This window comes from Pseudophryne corroboree, chromosome 6 (assembly GCF_028390025.1).
Source record: "Pseudophryne corroboree isolate aPseCor3 chromosome 6, aPseCor3.hap2, whole genome shotgun sequence".
Lineage (NCBI taxonomy): Eukaryota > Metazoa > Chordata > Amphibia > Anura > Myobatrachidae > Pseudophryne > Pseudophryne corroboree.
In genome coordinates, this window is record NC_086449.1 from 349,369,983 (window position 1) to 349,395,160 (window position 25,178).

At 47.5% G+C, this 25,178-nt stretch overlaps 1 protein-coding gene across 5 annotated transcripts in view; it reads left to right on the forward strand.

Moving 5' to 3' along the window:
* Positions 1-25,178, forward strand: part of IREB2 (iron responsive element binding protein 2) — a 271,408-nt gene that overhangs the window by 141,365 nt on the left and 104,865 nt on the right. For all 5 annotated transcript variants that reach the window (XM_063926565.1, XM_063926564.1, XM_063926562.1 and 2 more), the window contains one exon: positions 16,642-16,739. In XM_063926565.1, coding sequence (XP_063782635.1) covers positions 16,642-16,739 — 98 coding nt within the window. The remainder of the gene's footprint in view (positions 1-16,641; positions 16,740-25,178) is intronic.

Sequence of the window (25,178 nt, forward strand, 5' to 3'; positions counted from 1 at the left end):
TGCCGGACTGCATAGAGAGGATCAAGGACGAATGCAAACACTAGTAGTGTAGCGGGGCCCCTTCCCTCCTTCACTGCCAGATACTCCTGTGCGGTGTGCGCGCCTGGAACATACTCCCCAACCCCTTCCCTGCTGCGCTTAGTGGAGCATGCAGGATATCAGAGGTGTGTGGCTCCCCCTCCTTGTGGTTTAAATCTAAAGGAGCAGCGCCAGCACTGAACAGGCTGGTAGCTGCTGTGTTATGAATGCACAGATGGTCATTGTCGCTGCCAGAGTGCCCAGGAAGCACCATATACACTTTTTTTTCAATGGGTGGGTCCCTGGGTACGCGCTTCACTCCAATTGGCTAGAGGTTTAATGATTGATTGTCTCCCTTGCCCAAGAGGCTCCGTCTCCACATTTTGAGTCCTCTCTGCAGCTGGGTAACAGAAACATCAGTCATTACACCTGTAGCCAATCGCAGTGCAGCGTGTCCCTGGGGACACACCCATTCAGAAAAAGTGAGTCCCCGGGCCTGAATATTGGGTAAAATACGCGCTATGGCGCGTTTTTGCAATCACTGCACTGTCTGAGACCGCTCTTCCAATCAATGTGCTTGAGTGCTTAGCTATCTTTCTTGCTCTCATGGGGGCTCAATCTGTTCTGGCAGGCCAACCAGTGCGAATTCAGTCTGACAACGCCACAGAGGTAGTATATGTAAATTATCAGGGAGGCATAAAGAGCGTGGGAGCAATGATGGAGGTGGTCCAAATTCTTTCCTGGGCAGAGGCCATTGTGCCAGCACTCTCGGTGGTGTTCATACCTGGAGTGTGAAACTAGGAAGCAGAGGGGAGTGGTCTCTCTATCCAGAGGTCTACCAACAGTTTGTTCGGAAATGTGGCCTTCCACAGGGGGTCATCATTGCCTCTCGGTACAACTTCAAAGATCCACACTATTGTCTGAGATCCAAATATTCGATGGCTTTTGCGGGGAATGCCATAACTGTTTTGTGGGATTTTCATCTGGTGTATCTGTTTCCCCTGATCCCAAAGTTGCCTTGGGTACTCAAGATGATCAAGGATTAATGGATGACTGTACTCTTAGTGGCTGCAGACTGGCTGCGAAGGTCGTGGTATGCCAACATTCTCAAAGTGTCTGCAATTTCCGGGTGTTGTCTTTTGCTTTGACCAGACCTGCTGCTACGTGGCCAGTTACTACACAATGACCTTCCTCGGTTGGCTTAAAAGGCCTGGCTGTTGTGGCTTTTTTGACCGGCCTTTTAAAGGTTAAAGGTTTTTCTCTCTCGGTCGTCTGTACTATGTTGCGGGCCGGAAACCAGTTGTGCCTTGCAATTACCACAGGTTTTGGAAACTCTACATCTTTCATACCTCCAAAGTTACGGTACTCTCGTTTCTTTGCCTATTTGCAAGGGGCTTTGGAGGCCTGTTTAAAACTTTGTTTTTTGAAAGTACATATTTGGGCCCTGTCCATTTATTTAAAGTGGCATCTGGCCCTTCTTCTGGAGGTTTGAACATTTTTCTACGAGGTGGGTTGCGTGGTCAACCACTGTTTCATCCATCTGTAGCACTGTGGGATCCTAATCTGGTCCTCACTGCTCTCAAGTTGTCTCCGTTTGAGCCTTTGTATTCAGCAAACCTTCAGTTTGTTGCTTGGAAGCTGGTCTTCCTGATGAATATTCAGGTCATGGCATCTCTATATCTATTTGTTACATTTGAAGCCTCTCCTAGACACAACCAAAGCTCAGCTTTGTTTACAAGACAATGGAGAAGTAATTGGAGCAGCATTTGTTATACAGTTTGCAGTCAAGTAAACCCTGGTTTGAGTTTGTGACTTTGATAGAGCATATTCTTGAGACATCCGAATATCTGGTGGATGCTGATCTCATAGTGGCTAGAATATCTTGTTCAGCGGTCTCTGTGCACTTGACCCTCTGGTTCAAAGCTTGTTGAATCTAAGAGGTCCATTGAGTCCCTTTTTCAGGTAATGCTTTATTAAGTCCAGGACTGGATAAGATTATTAGCCTGGGGCCTAATTCAGCATGGATCGCTACTGAGACTGAAATTGTGATAGTCTCAAAACTGCTACTGCTTAAAAAAAATGTGAAGCCGCACTGAAATGGTACAAGACCCCCACCGATGCGATCACACTTCTGCGTATGCATTCGCTGAATAGCAATCCATATGTAGAAACAGAGTACCATCGACAGTTGCGTTAGACCAATGCCTAATTAAAATAATGCGGATGCAGTCGTACCGGCGACATGTTTTTAATTCTAAGCGAACGCAGTTGACGTCCGATATACGCCCTGAAAACATAGTAACCTAGTATTCGAGGTTGAAAAGAGGCAAAATGCCCATCGCGTTCAACCTGTATTTTGTATTAAGTTGAGTTGATTTTAATGTACCTGCTGAAGAATGTTTTAGGACTAGTTAACAACTGCAAATCATGTTACACCCGGATTAACAACTTCAATATTTTAAATGTTGTAACCTTGGATATCCTTTTAAATCAAAAATTCATCCAATCCCCTTTTAAATGCATTTACAGTGTCCACCATTACCACCTTTCCTGGCAAGGAATTCCAAATCCTTATTGCCCTAACAGTGAAGAACCCTTTCCTCCGTTGCGTGCGTCATTTTCTCTCCTCCAGCCTCAGCGAGTGCCCACATGTCCTAAACAGAGTTCTTTTAATAAATAATTCCTCTGATAACTCTTTGTAGTGCCCCTTTACATATTTGAAGACATTAATAATGTCTCCTCTTAGACGCCTCTTTTCCAGTGTATACATGTTCAACCTAGTAAGCCTTTCCTCGTAATCCAGTCCCACTAGCCCTTTAATCAGTTTAGTAGCTCGCCTTTGAACCCTTTCGAGTTCACCGATATCTTTCTTTCTCTGACGTCCTAGTGGATGCTGGGGACTCCGTAAGGACCATGGGGAATAGACGGCTCCGCAGGATACTGGGCACATCTAAAGAAAGCTTTAGGACTATCTGGTGTGCACTGGCTCCTCCCCCTATGACCCTCCTCCAAGCCTCAGTTAGATTTCTGTGCCCGGCTGAGCTGGATGCACACTAGGGGCTCTCCTGAGCTCCTAGGAAGAAAGTATATGTTAGGTTTTTTATTTTCAGTGAGACCTGCTGGCAACAGGCTCACTGCACCGAGGGACTAAGGGGAGAAGAAGCGAACCTACCTAAGTGGTGGTAGCTTGGGCTTCTTAGTCTACTGGACACCATTAGCTCCAGAGGGATCGAACACAGGACCCGACCTCGTCGTCCGTTCCCGGAGCCGCGCCGCCGTCCCCCTTACAGAGCCAGAAGCAAGAAGGTGGTCCGGAAAATCGGCGGCTGAAGACTTCTGTCTTCTCCAAGGTAGCGCACAGCACTGCAGCTGTGCGCCATTGCTCCTCATGCACACCACACACTGCGGTCACTGGTGGGTGCAGGGCGCTGGGGGGGGGGCACCCTGAGCAGCAATATTAACACCTTGGCTGGCGAACTGACCCCATATATAGCCCCAGGGACTATATAGGTGTTTATTAACCCCTGCCAGAACTTTTACAATAGCGGGAGAAAGCCCGCCGAAAAAGGGGCGGAGCCATCTCCCTCAGCACACTGGCGCCATTTTCCCTCACAGCTCTGCTGGAGGGATCGCTCCCTGGCTCTCCCCATGTCCTGCACTACAGAAAAGGGTTAAAAAGAGAGGGGGGGCACAAATTAGGCGCAGTATATATATATATATATTATGCAGCTATAAGGGAAAACACTCTCTATAGGTGATATCCCTGTGATATATAGCGCTCTGGTGTGTGCTGGCATACTCTCCCTCTGTCTCCCCAAAGGGCTTTGTGGGGTCCTGTCCTCTGTCAGAGCATTCCCTGTGTGTGTGCTGTGTGTCGGTACTGCTGTGTCGACATGTATGATGAGGATAATGATGTGGAGGCGGAGCAAATGCCTGTGAATGGGATGTCACCCCCTGCGGGGTCGACACCGGTGTGGATGGACTTATGGAAGGAATTACGTGACAGTGTCAACTCCTTACATAAAAGGTTTGACGACATAGGACAGCCGGCTGCTCAGCTTGTGCCTGTCCAAGCGTCTCACATGTCATCAGGGGCTCTAAAACGCCCGCTACCTCCAGATGGCAGACACAGATGTTGACACGGATACCGACTCCAGTGTCGACGACGATGAGACTAGTGTACCTTCCAATAGGGCCACCCGTTACATGATTGAGGCAATGAAAAATGTATTACACATTTTTGATAATACCCCAGATACCACAAAAAAGGGTATTATGTTTGGTGACAGAAAACTACCGGTAGTTTTCCTGCATCTGAGGAATTGATATGAGGTGTGTGAGGAAGCGTGGACTTCCCCCGATAAGAAATTGATAATTTCTAAGCAGCGTACCCTTTTCCGCCAGAGGATAGGTCACGTTGGGAAATAACCCCTAGGGTAGATAAAGCGGTTACACGCTTATTAAAAAAGGTGGCACTACCGTCACGGATACGGCCGTCCTGAAGGACCTGCTGATAGAAAGCAGAAAACTACCCTTAAAGCTATATACACACACACGGGCATTATATTGAGACCTGCTATTGCCTCGGCATGGATGTGCAATGCGGCAGCTGCGTGGTCAGATTCCCTGTCGGATAATATTTATACTATAGATAGGGACAATATTTTGCTGAAAATAGAGCATATAAAAGACGCTGTCTTATACATGCGTGATGCACAGAGGGATATTTGCCGACTGGCATCACTAATAAGCGCTATGTAAAACCATTGCCGCCAGACGGGGGTTATGGACTCGGCAATGGTCGGGCGATGCCGGTTCAAAACGGCACATGGAAGTTTGCCCTAGAAGGGGGTGGAACTGTTTGGGGATGGTCTTTCAGACCTCGTTTCCACAGCTACGGCTGGGAAATCAAAACTTTTGCCACAAGCTACCCCACAGCAAAAGTAAGCACTGTATTATCAGGTACAGTCCCTTCGGCCCCAGAAAAGTAGAGGGCTAGAGGCTCATCTTTTCTGCCAAGAGGAAACGGTAGAGGGAAAAAGCTGCAGCACACAGCTAGTTCCCGGGAGCAGAAGTCCTCCCCTGCGTCCGGTAAGTCCACAGCATGACGCTGGGGCTGCTCAGGCGGACCCGGGTACGGTGGGGGCCCGTCTCAGAAATTTCAGCGCACAGTGGGCTCTCTCACAGGTGGATCCCTGGGTTCTTCAAACAGTTTCTCAGAGGTACAGGCTGGAATTCGAGACGTCTCCCCCCCGCCGTTTCCTAAAATCTGCCTTACCGGCAACTCCCTCTGCCAGGGAGGCAGTGTTGGTGGCTATCCAAAAAAAAAAAAAAAAAACTGTATTCACAGCAAGTGATTATCAAGGTACCCCTCCTTCAACAGGAAAAGGGTTACTTTTACACAATGTTTGTGGTACCGAAACCGGACGGTTCGGTGAGACCCATCTTAACTTTAAAATCCTTGAACACATATAACAAAAGATTCAAGTTCAAGATGGAATCGCTCAGGGCGATTAATGCGATCCTGGACGAGGGGGATTACAGGGTCTCTCTGGACATCAAGGATACTTACCTGCATGTCCCCATTTACCCTCCTCACCAGGAGTACCTTAAGATTGTGGTACAGGACTGTCACTATCAGTTCCAGACGCTGCCGTTTGGATTATCCACGGCACCGAGGGTCTTTACCATGGGTAATGACCGAAATGATGATACTCCTTCGCAAGAAGGGAGTTTTAATTATCCCGTACTTGGACGATCTCCTGATAAAGGCGAGGTCCAAGGAACAGTTGGTAAGGGGGTAGCACTTTCTCGGGAAGTGCTGCAACAGCAGGACTGGATTCTCAATTCCAAAGTCACAGCTGGTCCCGACGACACGTCTTCTGTTCCTGGGAATGATTCTGGAAACAGACCAGAAGAAAGTGTTTCTTCCAATGGAAAAAGCCGAGGAGTTGTCATCTCTAGTCAGAAACCTCCTAAGACCGGGACAGGTGTCGGTACATCAATGCACACGAGTCCTGGGAAAAATGGTAGCTTCTTACGAAGCAATTCCATTCGGAAAGTTCCACGCAAGGATTCTCCAGTGGGACCTGTTGGACAAATGGTCCGGGTCCCATCTCCAGATACAGCAGCGGATAACCCGGTCGGCAAGAACAAGGGTGTCGCTGCGGTGGTGGCTGCAGAGGGCTCATCTACTAGAGGGCCGCAGATTCGGAATACAGGACTGGGTCCTGGTGACCACGGATGCCAGCCTTCGGGGCTGGGGTGCAGTCACACAGGGAATAAAATTCCAAGGACTATGTCCAAACAGGAGTTTTTCACTTAACATAAATTTTCTGGAGATAAGAGCCATTTACAAGGCCCTAAGCAAAACAAGGCCCCTGCTTCACCAGCCGTACTGATCCAATCAGACAACATCACGGCGCTCGCCCATGTAAACAGGCAGGGCGGCACAAGAAGCAGGAGGGCGATGGCAGAAGCCACAGGGATTCCCCGTTGGGCGGAAAATCATGTGGTAGCACTGGCAGCAGTGTTCATTCCGGGAGTGGACAACTGGGAAGCAGACTTCCGCAGCAGACTCCACCCGGGAGAATAGGGACTTCATCCAGAAGTCTTCCAAATGCTGGTAAACCGTTGGGAAAGATCACAGGTGGACATGATGGCGTCCCGCCTCAATAAAAAAGATATTGCGCCAGGTCAAGGGAACCTCAGGCGATCGCTGTGGACGCTCTAGTGACATCGCGGGTGTACCAGTCGGTTTATGTGTTCCCTCCTCTCCCTCTCATACCCAAGGTACTGAGGATAATAAGAAAAAGAGGAGTAAGAACTATACTCATTGTTCCGGATTGGCCAAGAAGGGCTTGGTACCTGGAACTTCAGGAGATGATCTCAGAGGACCCATGGCCTCGGTCACTCAGACAGGATCTGCTGCAGCAGGGGCCCTGTCTGTTCAAAGACTTACCGCGGCTGCATTGACGGCATGGCGGTTGAACACCGGATCCTGAGTGAAAAAGGCATTCCGGAGGAAGTCATTCTTATCCTGATCAAAGCCAGGAAGGATGTCAGCCTGAAGTTCAGACGTTGTAAGGGAGTGCTGCATATTCAGCCCCTTCTTTGTGCCCCAGTGGCACCTTGGGATCTCAGTGTGGTTTTGGAGTTCCTGGAATCACATTGGTTTGAGACACTTAAAACCGTGGATTTGAAATATCTCACATGAAAAGTGGTCATGTGTTGGCTCTGGCTTCGGCCAGGCATGTGTCAGAATTGGCGGCTTTGTCATAAAAAAGCCCTTACCTGACTTTCCATATGGATAGGGCAGAGTTGAGGACTCGTCCTCACTTTCTCCCGAAGGTGGTATCAGGTTTTCACTTGTACCAACCTATTGTGGTGCCTGCGGCTACTAGGGACCTGGAGGATTCCAAGTTACTGGACGTAGTCAGGGCCCTGAAAAATTATATTTCCAGGACGGCTGGAGTCAGGAAAACTGACTAGCTGTTTATCCTAGATGCACCCAACAAGCTGGGTGCTCCTGCTTCTAAGCAGACTATAGCGCGCTGGATTTGTAGCACTATTCAGCTTGCGCATTCTGCGGTGGGACTACCGCAGCCTAAATCTCTAAAAGCCCATTCCACAAGGAAGGGGGCTCATCTTGGGCGGCTGCCCGAGGGGTCTCGGCTTTACAACTTGGCCGAGCTGCTACTTGGTCAGGGGCAAACACGTTTGCAAAATTTTATAAAATTGATACCCTGGCTGAGGAGGACCTGGAGTTCTCTCATTCGGTGCTGCAGAGTCATCCGCACTCTCCCGCCCGTTTGGAAGCTTTGGTATAATCCCCATGGTCCTTACGGAGTCCCCAGCATCCACTAGGACGTCAGAGAAAATAAGAATTTACTCACCGGTAATTCTATTTCTCGTAGTCCGTAGTGGATGCTGGGCGCCCATCCCAAGTGCGGATTGTCTGCAATACTTGTAAATAGTTATTGTTACACAAATCGGGTTGTTATTGCGAACCATCTATTCAGAGGTTCCATTGTTATCATACTGTTAACCGGGGTTCCTATCACGAGTTATACGGTGTGATTGGTGTGGCTGGTATGAGTCTTACCCGGGATTCAAAATCCTTCCTTATTGTGTCAGCTCTTCCGGGCACAGTGTCCTAACTGAGGCTTGGAGGAGGGTCATAGGGGGAGGAGCCAGTGCACACCAGATAGTCCTAAAGCTTTCTTTAGATGTGCCCAGTCTCCTGCGGAGCCATCTATTCCCCATGGTCCTTACGGAGTCCCCAGCATCCACTACGGACTACGAGAAATAGATTTACCGGTGAGTAAAATCTTATTTTTTTTTGTCTTTTTCTTTTTTTCTATACCGTGGTGCCCAAAACTGAACACCATATTCCAGGTGCGGACGAACCAACGATTTGTACAGCAGCAGAATTACATCCTCGTCCTTTGTCTCAATTCCCTGTTTTATGCACGCTAACACCTTACTTGCCCTCTTTACTGCGCTTTGACATTGTATACGGTTATTAAGTTTATTTTCTCTAACGTCCTACAGGATGCTGGGACTCCGTAAGGACCATGGGGAATAGACGGGCTCCGCAGGAGACATGGGCACTTTAAGAAAGACTTTAGACTCTGGGTGTGCACTGGCTCCTCCCTCTATGCCCCTCCTCCAAACCTCAGTTTTAGACTGTGCCCAGAGGTAGATGGGTGCACTGCAGGGAGCTCTCCTGAGTTTCCTGCTAAGAAAGCATTTTGTTTTTTCTTATTTTCAGGGAGCTCTGCTGGCAACAGACTCCCTGCATCGAGGGACTGAGGAGAGAGGAGCAGACCTACTTAAATGATAGGCTCTGCTTCTCGGCTACTGGACACCATTAGCTCCAGAGGAAGTGGAACACAGGTTCCTCCTGGGCGTTCATCCCAGAGCCGCGCCGCTGTTCTCCTCACAGAGCCGGAAGAAACAAAGAAAGAAGATACTGAGGCGGCAGAAGCTCTCGGGTGCTTCACTGAGGTAACGCACAGCACTGCAGTTGTGCGTCATTGCTCCCATACACCTCACACACTCCGGTCACTGTACGGGGTGCAGGGCGCAGGGGGTCGCCCTGGGCAGCAATAGAATACCTCTCCTATGGCAAATGACTATATACATGTACAGGTGGGCATTGTACATGTATATAAATGAGCCCCCGCCATATTTCATTAAGTTTGAGCGGGACAGAAGCTCGCCGCCGAGGGGGCGGGGCTTCTCCCTCAGCACTCACCAGCGCCATTTTCTCTCCATAGCTCCGCTGAGAGGAAGCTCCCCGGACTCTCCCCTGCTTGACACATGGTGAAAGAGGGTTTTAAAGTAGAGGGGGGGGCCACATAATTGGCGATTATACATTACAGCAGCGCTACTGGGTAAATATTCTGTGTTTTTCTCCGGGGTCATATAGCGCTGGGGTGTGTGCTGGCATACTCTCTCTCTGTCTCTCCAAAGGGCCTAAAGGGGAACCTGTCTTCAGAAAAGTGTTACCCTGTGTGTGTGGGGTGTGTCGGTACGCGTGTGTCGACATGTTTGACGATGAAGGCTCGCCTAAGGAGGAGGGGGAGTGCATGATTGTCAGGTCGCCGTCGGCAACGCCGACACCGGACTGGATGGATATGTGGAATGTCTTGAATGCTAATGTAAATTTATTGCATACGAGATTAGACAAGACTGAGGCTAGGGATCAGTCAGGTAGTCAGACCATGCCTGTCCCAGTGTCACCGGGACCTTCTGGGTCTCAGAAACGCACATTATCCCAGATCACTGACACAGATACCGACACGGATTCAGATTCCAGTGTCGACTATGAGGATGCAAAATTACAGCCAAAAGTGACTAAAGGTATTCGTTACATGATCATTGCTATTAAAGAGGTTTTGCATATTACTGAGGAACCCCCTGTCCCTGACACGAGGGTACACATGTATAAAGAGAAAAAGCCTGAGATCACCTTTCCGTCCTCATTTGAACTAAGCGAATTGTGCGAAAATGCTTGGGAATCTCCAGACAGGAGGCTACAAGTTCCCAAAAGGATTCTTATGGCGTATCCCTTCCCACAAAAGGACAGGATACGATGGGAATCTTCGCCTAAGGTAGACAAGACGTTGACGCGCTTATCCAAGATGGTGGCACTGCCTTCCCAGGATACTGCTACCCTCAAGGATCCTGCGGATCGTAAGCAGGAAGTTACCATGAAGTACATTTACACACATTCTGGTACTGTTGTTAGGCCGGCTATGGCGTCTGCCTGGGTTTGTAGTGCTGTCGCAGCATGGACAGATTCCTTGTCTACAGAGATTGAGACCCTAGACAAGGATGCCATTCTAATGACCCTAGAGCATATCAAGGATGCTGCGTTATATATGAGGGATGCTCAAAGAGACATTTGTTTACTAAGCTCCAGAATAAATGCTATGTCTAATTCTGCTAGGCGACTCTTGTGGACCCGACAGTGGACGGGGGATGCCGACTCAAAGCGGCATATGGAGTCGTTGCCTTACAAGCGGGAGGAGTTGTTTGGAGAAGGCCTCTCGGACCTTGTCTCTACTGCTACGGCTGGTAAATCGAATTTTTTACCTTATGTTCCCCCACAGCATACTAAGAAGGCACGTCATTACCAGATGCAGTCCTTTCGTTCAAATAAAAGCAAAAAGGTACGGGGATCGTCCTTTCTTGCCAGAGGTAAAGGCAAGGGAAAAAAGCTGCACACAGCTAGTTCCCAGGAGCAGAAGTCCCCCCCTACGTCTGCAAAATCCACCGCATGACGCTGGGGCTTTCCTGGGGGGGCCAGATCAAGTGGGGGCACTTCTTCGATTCTTCAGCCACGTCTGGGTTCACTCACAGGTGGATCCCTGGGCAATAGAGATTGTTTCTCAGGGATACAGGCTGGAATTCGAAGAGATGCCTCCTCGCCGGTTTTTCAAATCGGCTCTCCCGGCTTCTCCCTCAGAAAGGGAGTAAGTGTTAACTGCAATTCAAAAATTGTACCTGCAACAGGTGATAGTCAAGGTTCCTCTTCTCCAGCAAGGAAAGGGGTATTACTCAACCCTGTTTGTGGTTCCGAAACCGGACGGTTCGGTCAGACCCATTTTGAATCTAAAATCCCTGAACCTGTATTTGAAAAAGTTCAAGTTCAAGATGGAATTGCTCAGAGCGGTCATCGCCAGCCTGGAGGGGGAGGGGGAGGGGGGGGGGGGTTGGATGGATTCCCTGGACATAAAGGATGCTTACCTTCATGTTCCGGTTTTTCTTCCTCACCAGGCGTTCCTGAGATTTGCGGTACAGGACTGTCATTACCAATTTCAGACTTTGCCGTTTGGGCTTTCCACGGCCCCAAGAATTTTCACCAAGGTAATTGCGGAAATGATGGTGCTCCTGTGCAAGCAGGGTGTCACAATTATCCCATACTTGGATGATCTCCTCATAAAGGCGGGATCCCGAGAGAAGTTACTGGACAGCGTGTCACTATCAGTGAGGACGTTGCAACAGCACGGCTGGATTCTCAATTTTCCGAAGTCCCAGCTGGTTCCTACAACGCGTCTGACCTTTTTGGGCCTGATTCTGGACACGGAACAGGAAAAGGTTTTTCTTCCGATGGAAAAGGCTCAGGAGCTCATAGCTCTGGTCAGGAACCTATTAAAGCCAAAAAAGGTTTCAGTGCTTCACTGCGCCCGTGTCCTGGGGAAGATGGTGGCATCGTAAGAGGCCGTCCCCTTCGGCAGGTTCCATGCAAGGACTTTTCAATGGGACCTACTGGACAAATGGTCCGGTTCTCATTTACAAATGCATCAAAGGATCACCCTGTCTCCCAGAGCCAGGATATCTCTCCTGTGGTGGCTGCACAGTGCTCACCTCCTGAAAGGCCGCAGGTTCGGCATTCAGGACTGGATCCTGGTGACCACGGACGCGAGCCTCCGAGGTTGGGGAGCAGTCACACAGGGAAGAAATTTCCAAGGACTTTGGTCAAGTCAAGAGACTTGTCTTCACATCAACATCCTGGAACTAAGGGCCATATACAACGCCCTACGTCAAGCGGAGATCTTACTTCGCAATCGACCAGTTCTGATCCAGTCAGACAACATCACCGCAGTAGCTCATGTCAACCGCCAAGGCGGCACAAGGAGCAGAGTGGCAATGGCGGAAGTCACCAGAATTCTTCGCTGGGCGGAGAATCATGTAAGCGCTCTGTCAGCAGTGTTCATTCCGGGAGTGGACAACTGGGAAGCGGACTTCCTCAGCAGACACGATCTGCATCCGGGAGAGTGGGGACTTCATCAGGAAGTCTTCGCGCACATTGCAAGTCAGTGGGGACTACCCCAAATAGACATGATGGCATCCCGTCTCAACAAAAAGCTACAACGGTAGCGGTGGACGCCCTAGTGACACCGTGGGTGTTCCAGTCGGTCTATGTGTTTCCTCCTCTTCCTCTCATACCCAAGGTGTTGAGATAATTGTTCCAGATTGGCCACGAAGGACCTGGTATCCGGATCTGCAAGAAATGCTCACAGAAGATCTGTGGCCTCTTACTCTAAGGCAGGACCTGTTACAACAAGGTCCCTGTCTGTTCCAAGACTTACCGCGGCTGCGTTTGACGGCATGGAGGTTGAACGCCGGATCCTAGCGGAAAAGGGCATTCCGGATGAGGTCATTCCTACTCTGATAAAGGCTAGGAAGGACGTGACAGCAAAACATTATCACCGAATATGGCGAAAATATGTGTCTTGGTGTGAGGCCAGGAATGCTCCTACGGAAGAATTCCATCTAGGCCGTTTTCTTCACTTTTGTGAAGGGAGTACTGCATATTCAGCCTCCTTTTGTACCTCCGGTGGCGCCTTGGGACCTTAACGTGGTGTTAAGTTTCCTTCAGTCACATTGGTTTGGACCACTTAAAACAGCGGAGTTTAAATATCTCACTTGGAAGGTGGTCATGTTGTTAGCCTTGGCTTCGGCTAGGCGAGTTTCGGAATTGGCGGCTTTATCACATAAAAGCCCCTATCTGGTTTTCCATGTGGATTGAGCGGAGTTGCGGACCCGTCCTCACTTCCTACCTAAGGTGGTCTCATCCTTTCATATGAACCAACCTATTGTCGTGCCTGTGGCTACACGTGACATGGAGGATTCAGAGTCCCTTGATGTGGTCAGGGCTTTGAAAATTTACGTAGCCAGAACGGCTAGGATTAGAAAAACAGAAGCACTGTTTGTCCTGTATGCAGCCAACAAGGTTGGCGGCCCTGCTTCAAAGCAGACTATTGCTCGCTGGATCTGTGACACGATTCAGCAGGCGCATTCTACGGCGGGATTGCCGTTACCGAAATTGGTTAAGGCTTATTCCACTAGGAAGGTGGGCTCATCTTGGGCGGCTGCCCGAGGGGTCTCTGCACTACAGCTATGCCGAGCAGCTACTTGGTCGGGGTCAAACACTTTTGCAAAGTTCTATAAGTTTGATACCCTGGCTGAAGAGGACCTCCTGTTTGCTCAATCAGTGCTGCAGAGTCATCCGCACTCTCCCGCCCGTTTGGGTGCTTTGGTATAATCCCTATGGTCCTTACGGAGTCCCAGCATCCTCTAGGACGTTAGAGAAAATAAGATTTTACACTTACCGGTAAATCTATTTCCGTAGAGGATGCTGGGCGCCCGTCCCAAGTGCGGACTTCTTCTGCAAGACTTGTATATAGTTATTGCTTACATAAGGGTTACATTATAGTTCATCGGTTTGGACCGAGACTTTGTTGTTTGTTCATACTGTTAACTGGGTAGTTTATCACAAGTTATACGGTGTGATTGGTGTGGCTGGTATGAATCTTGCCCTTGGATTACCAAAATCCTTTCCTCGTACTGTCCATCTCCTCTGGGCACAGTTTCTCTAACTGAGGTCTGGAGGAGGGGCATAGAGGGAGGAGCCAGTGCACACCCAGAGTCTAAAGTCTTTCTTAAAGTGCCCATGTCTCCTGCGGAGCCCGTCTATTCCCCATGGTCCTTACGGAGTCCCAGCATCCTCTACGGACTACGAGAAATAGATTTACCGGTAAGTGTAAAATCTTATTATCAATGAGTACCCCCAAATCCTTTTCCAAAACTGTTACCCCTAGACTTTCCCCTTTTAATATGTAGGATGCAAGTTTGTTTTTAGTCCCGAAATGCATAACCTTGCATTTTTCTATATTGAACCTCATTCTCCATTTAGATGCCCAGATTTCAAGTTTAGATGAGTCATTCTGCAGAGACTCCACATCTATTTATGAATTAATTACCCTACACAGTTTAGTATCATCTGCAAAGATTGACACTGTGCTTTCCAGGACTATTTCTAGGTCATTGATAAATATGTTGAACAGTAGTGGCCCGAGTACAGACCCCTGTGGTATTCCACTGACTACTGGAGTCCAGCTTGAGGACTTCCCGTTGACCACTACTCGCAGTACCCTGTTTTCCAGCCAGTTACTTATCCATGTACAGTTTTTCCTAGGCCAAGCTCTTTTTTTAATTTGATGATTAATCTCCTGTGAGGCACTGTATCGAAGACTTTTGCAAAATCTAAGTAGACCACATCCACTGCTTTTCCTTGGTCAAGATTGTCGCTCACTTTCTCGTAGAAGTTGACATGATCTGTCCCTCCCATGCTGGTTCTTGCTAATAATCTTAGGGGTCTGCAGATACTCCTGTATGCTATCCCTTTGAATTCCTTCCAATATTTTCCCCACTATAGATGTCAAACTAATCGGCCTGTAGTTACCTGGATGATTTTTGGATCCCTTTTTAAATAATGGCACTACCTCTGCTGTACGCCAATCCTTTGGTACCATGCCAGATCTAATTGAACTATTGAAAATCAAGTATAGGGTTCTTGCTAGTTGTGACCTAAGCTCCATAAGAACCCTCGGATGAAGTCTGTCCGGGCCAGGTGATTTATTAATCTTTATTTTGCGTAATCTCTCCCCGACTACTTCTTTACTTAAACAAGCATCTAACCACGAATCCTTACTGTCAGTATCGCTATGCACTACTCCCACCATCAGTTCTTCTCTGGTGAACACCGGTGAAAAAAATTTGTTCAGTATTTCTGCTTTTGATTCGTCATCCTTGAACAATACTCCAAATTAATCTTTTATTGGACCTATATCCTCCTCTTTTAACCTTTTACTGTTTATGTATTTAAAAAAAAAAATTTGGATTGGTTTTACTCTCTAGCAATTTGCTTTTCGTTTTCAATTTTAGCTGCTCTTATTGCATTTTTGCATCTTTTATTGCATTCATTGTAGTACTGGAATGAATCCTCCTTTCCATTAGATTTAAATGCTTTGAAAGCATGCCTCTTTTTATCGATTTCGGACTTGACCTTCTTGTTAAGCCACATCTGTTTGGGTTTGGCTCTCCTGCGCTAACTGCCCATGGGAATAAATTTGTGAATATTGCTATCTAGCATCCCTTTTAAAGCATCCCACATTTCCGAAGTGTTCTTACCATGAAACAAAACTTCCCACTCAATGTCGTTTAATGCACATCTCAGCATACTGAAGTTAGCCTTCCTAAAGTTAAGTGTTTTTGTTGAACCCTTATAGCTATGTTTCCTGAAACTGATGTCGAATGTGATCATATAGTGACCACTGTTACCCAAAGTCTCCCCAACTTTAGTATCCGATATGATACATGTCCACATTATTAGTAATTACTAGATCTAGAGTAGATATACCCCTAATTGGGTCCTCGATTAATTGAGACAAGTAGTGATCTTTTAACATATTTAAGAACCTGTTTCCCCTAGCTTTAACACATGAATCGTTACTCCAATTACTATCAGGATAGTTAAAATCCCCAATCACTAGGATGTCCCCCAATCCCGCAGCCCTTTCGATTTACTGCAAGAGTTGTTCCTCCTCATGTATGCTAATATCTGGCTGTTTGTAGCATTTGCCTATAACTAATCTTTTTGCATCAATACCCCCACTTGAGATTTCAACCCAATGCCATTGCTGCATTTTCCTAACCACTTCCCACAAACTTCGTGTTGCCTCCCACAAACTTCGTGTTGCCTCCCACAAATGGTCACTTCCTGCTAATCAATTTGTGATCGCATCTCACTGAGCCTGCGAACGCACTGCAATTTGCCCTTTACGCACGCATAATGCGTAGTCTGCTGATATTCGCCTTATTTGCATTTTTGCAATTTAGTGATCCATGCTGAATTAGGTCCCTAGTCACAGAAGCTAAATAGTGATGCGCTTGCATCTGAAGGGTAGCCCCCTGCCTCCGCATCCTAGCTGCGGAGGCAGTCGCTGGGCCGCCATGTTTTGGGTCGCAGCGGCTGCGCATGATGTTGCGCATCCACTACGGCCCGCCACGAAAACTATCCGGACCACGCCCCCAAACGTTGCGTCTATACCCACAAAACACTGCCTATAGGAAACTAAGTATTTAACGAACAGCCAATAGAGCTAGAAAATTTTCCTTTTCTGTACTGTATCTCCCGTGAGTGGAAATAAGGTGGTAAACTTAGGTCATACATGTTTTTTCAGGAATCGCATTTGCATTGTATGATCCAAGTAGTTTCAACAGAACTACATGCCATCTCTGCATTTCCATCATATTCTGTCTACCTAGGTGTTGCTGAGCACAGACTAAGGACATTTGAGGCCTACTTGAAAGCTGTAAAACTGCTCAGAGAAGAGAAATGTATAACAACACCACAATATTCCAAGGTAACAGACAAATTAAAGTTTTGCAGTTGATTTGAAGAATTTGCTATCTCAATGCTGCACTTATTGTACTATGAGAACACAATTTTATGTTTATTTTCAAATTGGATATGGTGCCTGTTAGCCCTGGCAAGGTAATGTAGTGTGCACCATAAAACGGTATCGGGTTGATAGATCTACAGTAAAAAGATAGACAGTCAGTAGGTCGACCCCAAATGGTCGACAGGTAAAAGGTAAACAGTGCTTAAGGTCGACAAGTTCAAAAGTTCGATAGGACAGTGGTCGACACAAGGTTTTTTATTTGCTATTTTGTTAAACTTTTTCATTATTTACAATCCACATAGATTACGATTGGGAATAGTAACCTTGCCCAAAGCATGGGTACATGTTTCTACTAATTTGGCTCAGGTGTGGTGAAACAAAAATAACACAATACAAAAAACTTTTGTCGACCTTTTGACACTGTTGTCTTTTGCATGTCGACCATTTGTGGTCGACCTTTTGTCTGTGTTTACTGTAGATCCATTGAACCCACCCCCCTTAAAAACATGGTTTATCTTAATTTTGTACGAAGTTTATTTTTTTGGATCTACAGGTAACTTTGTCACATTTTCAAATTAGCTTAATTTTAGTAAATGCAGTAATTTACATATAGTACATGCATAATAAGGGGCAAATGCAGTATTTCTACAGGAAGCTTCCACATGCTTGATTGAGGAACAAGGTAAAGGAAACAACTGCACTAAGCCTAAAATAGACAGTGTTTTTCTTTTTTTGTAGTTAAATTATTTTAAATAACAACGGTTGAGTATCACAATGTGACTTATTCACACAGTATTATCTAGTGATAGTAATAGTATATTTTAAAGGGTAAAATTGTTTTTACAAACTATAAAATAAAATTTTACGTACAGTAAAGTTAGTTGCATCTACCAGTCGGTGAGTGTTTCAGGTATGTTAAACACAGCAGTAAGTGTGCAGCCAAGATACATTTACCATAAAGATGGGATTTGGTCGATGCTATTCATTTATGTTTTCATGGCTAGCTAGTATGTTTAAGCTCTTGAAACAACTGACATATTTACAGAGTCTGTATTATACTTACCGCACCTCCCAACTTTAGGAAAGTGTTCAGTGGGACAATGTGCACCCAACAAAGTCACATAATTGAAAAGGAGGTGTGACTTGCATCACATGGAAGAGGTTTTGTCATACTCCCAGTTTCTCTTATGTCCTAGAGGATGTTGGGGTCCACATTAGTACCATGGGGTATAGACGGATCCACTAGCAGCCATTGGCACTTTAAGAGTTTGAGAGTGTGGGCTGGCACCTCCCTCTATGCCCCCCCTACCAGACTCAGTTTAGAAAATGTGCCCGGAGGAGCCGGTCACAGCTAGGGGAGCTCCATAGGAGTTCTTTTAGTTTTATTATTGTAATTAGAGTTTAGGCACAGGGGGAGGCTGCTGGCAACAGCCTCCCTGCTTCGGGGGACGAGTATTGTCCACCCTGCGGGGTCTGAGCCACTATCTCCGCTGACAGGACACTGAGCTCCTGAGGAGATCGAACGTTCCCCGCCACAGGGGATCGCTCACCCCAGCAGCATGCCGCCACCCCCTTACAGAACCAGAAGATCAGTGGCGAGTTAGTCACCCCCAGCAAGCGGGGAGCCGGGTGAAGATAGCGGCAACAGGGTATGGAGCGCAGTACTAATTGCGCTCCGTGGCTCAGCGGTACATAGTGCGGCGCTGTGAGGGGCGCCCTGGGCCAGTGCCAACACCCTACACTGACCTCCAAGCCTGTCAGGGTCCCAGGATCGCTGCCAGCACAATTCCTCAGGCCAGTATAATCTTCAGAAGAGCGGGAAGACAGCGCCATGTAAGGGGGTGGAGCTTCTCCTCAGAGCAGACCCAGTAGAAGCGCTGTCAGTGAGAGTTGTCCCTCCAAATCAACTCCAGCTATCTTTTACGGTACCAGGAGCTTGTAGAAGGGGGGGGGGGGGGGGGGGCGGCTGTGTACAGACTGTGTAACCTATTAAGGTGCACAGTCAGCGCTGGTTAGGGGTCTCCCTAACTATTAGCGCTGTGTGTGGGTTGGCTCCAATCTCTGTGTCTTTCTTGCCATTCTTAGGGGAGAAACACTGTCTGCCCTTCCCTGTGTGTGTTTGTGTGTGGAGTGTCTGTGGTCTCCATTAAGCTCTGTCCAGGGACTCTGTGTCATATGCTGCAGAGGCCATTAGAGATGTGTTTAATATTGCTGATACAACACCTGAGCAGGTTGAGGAGGCTTAATTCACTGACAATAAAAAAGCCTCGCTAACCTTCCCTTCATCTAAGGAATTAAATGCTATATTTGAGAAAGCCTGGGAAAACCCAGAGAAAAAATTTCTGATCCCTAGAAAGGTTCTGGTTGCTTTCCTTTTCCCTGAGGAGGATAGGAAAAAATGGAAAAACCCACCCATAGTTGACACGTCTGGATCCAGACTCTCAAAGAAGTTGGTTTTACCTGTTCCAGAATCTACCGCGTTAAAAGAAACGGCTGATCGAAAAATTGACACTACGCTCAAATCCATATACTGTACACTGCTTCAGGGGCGATACTACGTCTTACTATTGCCTGTGCATGGATTTCCAAAGCTATAGTAAAGTGGTCAGGCACGTTACTTGAAGATTTGGATACAATGGATAAAAGTGACGTGGAATTGTTTTTATGTAACATTCAGGATTCTGCTGGATTTATGGTCATGAAAGACCTGGGTTCCATCGCTGCAGGGATATCTTCCATGTCTGTCTCAGCTCGTAGAGGACTTTGGCTACGCCAGTGGTCTGCCATCGCGGAATCCAGGAGAGGTCTGGACACCTACCCTACACAGGTCAAGCTCTCTTTGGGGAAGCGTTGGATGCGTGGATTTCCACGGCTACAGCTGCACCTGTAACGAAGAAACCTTTTTCTTCAGCTGCATTTCAGTCCTTTTGGGCTGCTAAACACCTTCTTTAGAGGAGGTTGACCAAAATCCAAGAAACCTGCTGCTGCGGGTTCCCAGGAACAGAAGCCTGCTTCAGGTACACCAAAGTCCTCAGCATGGCGGTGGTACGCGCGGCTTGGAGGTGGGGCCGGTTGGGGCGAGACTCAGGCATTTCAGCCACGACTGGGTGTCGTCCGGCCTGGATACTTGGGTGCAAGATATTGTCCTAGGGGGGTACAGGCTGGAGTTTCAAGACCTCCCTCCTCACCGATTCTTCAAATCAGGCTTGCCAGCTTTGCTGGCGGACAGGGCTATCATACAGGAAATTGTGTGAATACAGTTAGAGAATAATCTCAAACTGCATAACCTGGCGCTATATAAATTTATTCGAATAGATGGGAAAAAAGTTAAAAAAATAGTGAGCAATGGTGCTGCTGAGCAAAAACAGCTGGTTAGACTGAAATAGAATTTTGATAGAAAACAAAGAAAAAAGATGCTCTGCGCTCCAAGGATCACTTGCACGTCTAGCAGGGTGAATAATTGACTAAATGCAGCTCATTTAGAAAACAAATTATTTTATCAGAAGGTTATTATATTGAATGTACAGCTAAAAAAGCAATTGATACATGAAACAGATTAATAGAAACACAAGTAGCAACTTCTTAAATACACATGAGAAAGTAATATTGTGACTAGCTCAAAAGTGTGCTGGTTATAACAGCATGCTATAAAACTGAATGAAATTCAGACAAGATCAAAGCTCTAATTTAATGAAAAACACTGGCGTCCCAGTGTAACATAATATAGTAAATCTCCACAATAATTATAATGTTATTTGTAGTATATATGCCGTGATAGTTACCACCGTGCTGGTTCCTGAATTTTGCTGCAGGATCCTGTGTGCAGTTGCACGTGGTACATAAGATGAATTGATTATTACCTCTAATGATAATTGTGGAGCAAACCCGCTGATGTTCTAAATCTCTGTAGTAAAAGCCGTCAATGATGAACAGGATGATATAATGAAAAAGGCCTCACAGCAGAGGACGTAGACCGTTTATCCTGCGGTAATGGTGGATATCTGTATAGCCGCAATTAGCCGGTGCTGTCCTGGCCTCACAGCGGAGGTACGTGGATGTCCGGCTCACGGGAATCACAGCGACAGTAGAAAGCTGTATGGCCGTAATTGGCCGACGCTGTCCTAACCTCTCAGCGGAGGTCTGTGAATATCCGGCACACGGAGATAACAGTGGCGGTGGATGACTGTATGGCCGCACTTGGCCGGCGCTGTCCTAGCCTTGCAGCGGGAGTCCGTGAATGTCCGGCTCACGGAGATGATTATCAGAGACAGCTGTGCCGTGAATAATTAGAGTGATCATTCCTCACTATAGCAGTTTAGGCTGAAATGGATTTAACGGCTGTGGTGTAAATAAACAGCAAGATGCGGGAATTTTAAAATAGAGAGCTGATCCGTGCTGTAATGATGTTCATTCAGAAATGCTCAGTTGTAAGAAAGGGGCGTCAACGCGTTTCATCTCCTAGCAACCGGAGACTTCCTCAAGACGAAAATTTTGTCTTCAGGAAGTCTCCGGTTGCTAGGAGACGAAACGCGTTGACGCCCCTTTCTTACAACTGAGCATTTCTAAATGAACATCATTACAGCACGGATCAGCTCTCTATTTTAAAATTCCCGCATCTCGCTGTTTATTTACACCACAGCCGTTAAATCCATTTCAGCCTAAACTGCTATAGTGAGGAACGATCACTCTAATTATTCACGGCACAGCTGTCTCTGATAATCATCTCCGTGAGCCGGACATTCACGGACTCCCGCTGCAAGGCTGGGACAGCGCCGGCCAAGTGCGGCCATACAGTCATCCACCGCCACTGTTATCTCCGTGTGCCGGATATTCACAGACCTCCGCTGAGAGGTTAGGACAGCGTCGGCCAATTGCGGCCATACAGCTTTCTACTGTCGTCGTGATTCCCGTGAGCCGGACATCCACGTACCTCCACTGTGAGGCCAGGACAGCAGCGGCTAATTGCGGCTATACAGATATCCACCATTACCGCAGGATAAACGGTCTACGTCCTCTGCTGTGAGGCCTTTTTCATTATATCATCCTGTTCATCATTGACGGCTTTTACTACAGAGATTTAGAACATCAGCGGGTTTGCTCCACAATTATCATTGGAGGTAATAATCAATTCATCTTATGTACCACGTGCAACTGCACACAGGATCCTGCAGCAAAATTCAGGATCCAGCACGGTGGTAACTATCACGGCATATATACTACAAATAACATTATAATTATTGTGGAGATTTATTATATTATGTTACACTGGGACGCCAGTGTTTTTCATTAAATTAGAGAGCTTTGATCTTGTCTGAATTTCATTCAGTTTTATAGCATGCTGTTATAACCAGCACACTTTTGAGCTAGTCACAATATTACTTTCTCATGTGTATTTAAGAAGTTGCTACTTGTGTTTCTTTTAATCTGTTTCATGTATCAATTGCTTTTTTAGCTGTACATTCAATATAATAACCTTCTGATAAAATCATTTGTTTTCTAAATGAGCTGCATTGAGTCAATTATTCACCCTGCTAGACTGCACATAATCAATTAACCACAAGTGATCCTTGGAGCGCAGAGCATCTTTTTCTTTGTTTTCTATCCTACAGGAAGCCATCCAGAAGTTGGTGGAGTCAAAGGTCATTGTACCAGTTCCACCCCATTTGCAAAACAAAGGTTACTATTCAAACCTTTTCGTGGTTCCGAAACCGGATGGTTCGGTCAGGCCCATTCTGAACTTAAAATCGCTAAACCCCTTTCTGAGGGAGTTCAAGTTCAAAATGGAGTCTGAGGGCAGTGATAACAGGTCTGGAAGAGGGGGAATTCCTGGTATCCCTGGATATCAAGGATGCGTACCTCCACATTCGGATTTGGCCACAGCATCAAGCTTTTCTCCAATTCGCACTGTTAGACAGTCACTATCAGTTTCAGGCACTGCCATTCGGCCTCTCCACAGCACCGAGTGTCTTCACCAAGGTGATGGTGGAGATGATGGTTCTCCTCCGCAGACAGGGGGTGAACATAATTCCATATCAGGACGATCTGCTGATAAAGGCATCGTCCAAGGAGAAGCTGTTACAGTCCATTGTTCTCACGACCCATCTACTCAGGGAACACGGTTGGATCCTGAATCTTCCAAAATCACATTTGGAGCCGACCAGGAGGTTGTCCTTTCTGGGAATGATCCTCGACACGGAAGTGCAGAGGGTGTTTCTTCCGTGGAGAAAGCGTTGGTGATGCAAATAATGGTATGGGATGTCCTGAAGCCAGCCCGGGTGTCAGTTCATCCGTGCATTCGCCTTCTTGGGAAGATGGTGGCCTCTTTTACGAGGCTCTGCAGTATGGGAGGTTTCATGGTCGCCCCATCCAACTGGATCTCTTGGACAAGTGGTCGGGATCTCATCTACACATGCACCAGAGAATATGTGTATCGCCAAAGGCCAGGATTTCTCTCCTCTGGTGGCTGCGATTACCTCACCTTCTGGAGGGCCGCAGGTTCGGGATTCAGGACAGGACCCTTCTAACCACAGATGCAAGTCTCCGGGGCTGGGGCGCAGTCACTCAAGGGGAGACCTTCCAAGGAAGGTAGTGAGGTCTGGAAGCCGGACTACCAATAAACATTCTGGAACTAAGAGCCATCTACAATGGTCTTCTCCAAGCAGCCCATCTTCTGCGAGATCGGGCCATTCAAGTGCAGTCGGACAATGTAACGACAGTAGCTTACATAAACCGACAGGACGGAACGAAGAGCAGAGCTGCAATGTCAGAGGTAACCAGAATCATCCTCTGTGCAGAAAAACACACTTTGGCGCTGTCAGCAATCTTCATTCCGGGAGTAGACAACTGGGAAGCGGACTATCTCAGCAGACACGATCTCCATCCAGGAGAGTGGGGACTCCATCCGGAGGTGTTCAAGGAGGTAACAGATCTTTGGGGTGTACCTCAAATAGACATGATGGCCTCTCGTCTCAACAAGAAGCTTCGGCAGTATTGTTCCAGGTCGAGGGACCCGCAAGCCGTGGCGGTGGACGCCCTAGTGACCTCGTGGGTGTTCCGGTCGATGTACGTGTTTCCTCCACTTCCACTCATTTCAAGAGTTCTAAAACTCATAAGGAGAACAAGAGTTCAGGCAATCCTCATTGCTCCGGACTGGCCAAGACGGGCTTGGTACGCTTATCTTCTGGATCTACTGCTAGAAGAGGCCTCTTCCTCTTCGGGAGGACCTGCTGCAGCTTATTAAGACTTACCGCGGCTATGTTTGACGGCATGGAGGTTGAACGCCCGATATTAGCTCTCCGAACAAGGTTATTCCTACCCTGATACAGGCTAGGAAAGGAGTAACGGCTAAACATTACCATCGTATTTGGAAAAAATATGTATCTTGGTGTGAGTCCAAGAAGTTTCCTATGGTGGAGTTTCAACTGGGACGGTTTCTCCTCTTCCTGCAAGCAGGTGTGGATATGGGGTGGTCTTCAGTATGCCGAATGTCGGGATCCCGGCGCACAGTATACCGGCGCCCGAATCCCGACACCCGGCATACCGACAGATATTCTCCCTCGTGGGGGTCCACGACCCCCCTGGAGGGAGAATAAATAACGTGGTGCGTGTAGTGCGCCACTGTAACCGCAGCGTGGCGAGTGCAGCGAGCTCGCAAGGGGCTGCTTTGCGCTCGCCGCGCTGTCTGTATGCCGGCGGTCAGGCTCCCGGCGCCGGTATGCTGGTCGCCGGGAGCTTGGCCGCCGGCATACCATACTACACCCGTGGATATGGGCCTGAGGTTGGTATCCGTAAAGGTCCAAATTTCGTCCCTATCCATTTTCTTCCAGAAACAGTTGGCTTCCCTTCCTGAGGTACAGACTTTTCTGAAAGGGGTTCTGCACATCCAGCCTCCCTTTGTGCCGCCTACTGCGCCCTGGGATCTTAACGTGGTGTTACAGTTTATCCAATCAGATTGGTTTGAACCTCTGACGGAGGTTGAGGTCAAGTTTCTCACGTGGAAGGCTGTCACTTTGTTGGCCTTAGCTTCTGCTAGACGTGTGTCGGAGTTGGGGGCTTTATCTTGTAAGAGCCCCTACTTGATCTTCCATGTAGATAGAGCTGAGCTCCGGACACGTCAGCAGTTTCTGCCAAAGGTTGTGTCGGCATTTCATATCAACCAACCTATTGTGGTGCCAGTGACTACTGACTCCTCAATATCATCAAAGTCCTTGGATGTTGTAAGGGCTCTGAAAATCTATGTGAAGAGGACTGCTCGTCACAGAAAATCGAACTCTCTGTTCGTCCTGTATGATCCCAAGAAACCTGGGTGTCCTGCTTCTAAGCAGACAATATCTCACTGGATCAGGTTCACTATCCAGCATGTGTATTCTACAGCAGGATTGCGGTGTCCTACGTCTGTTA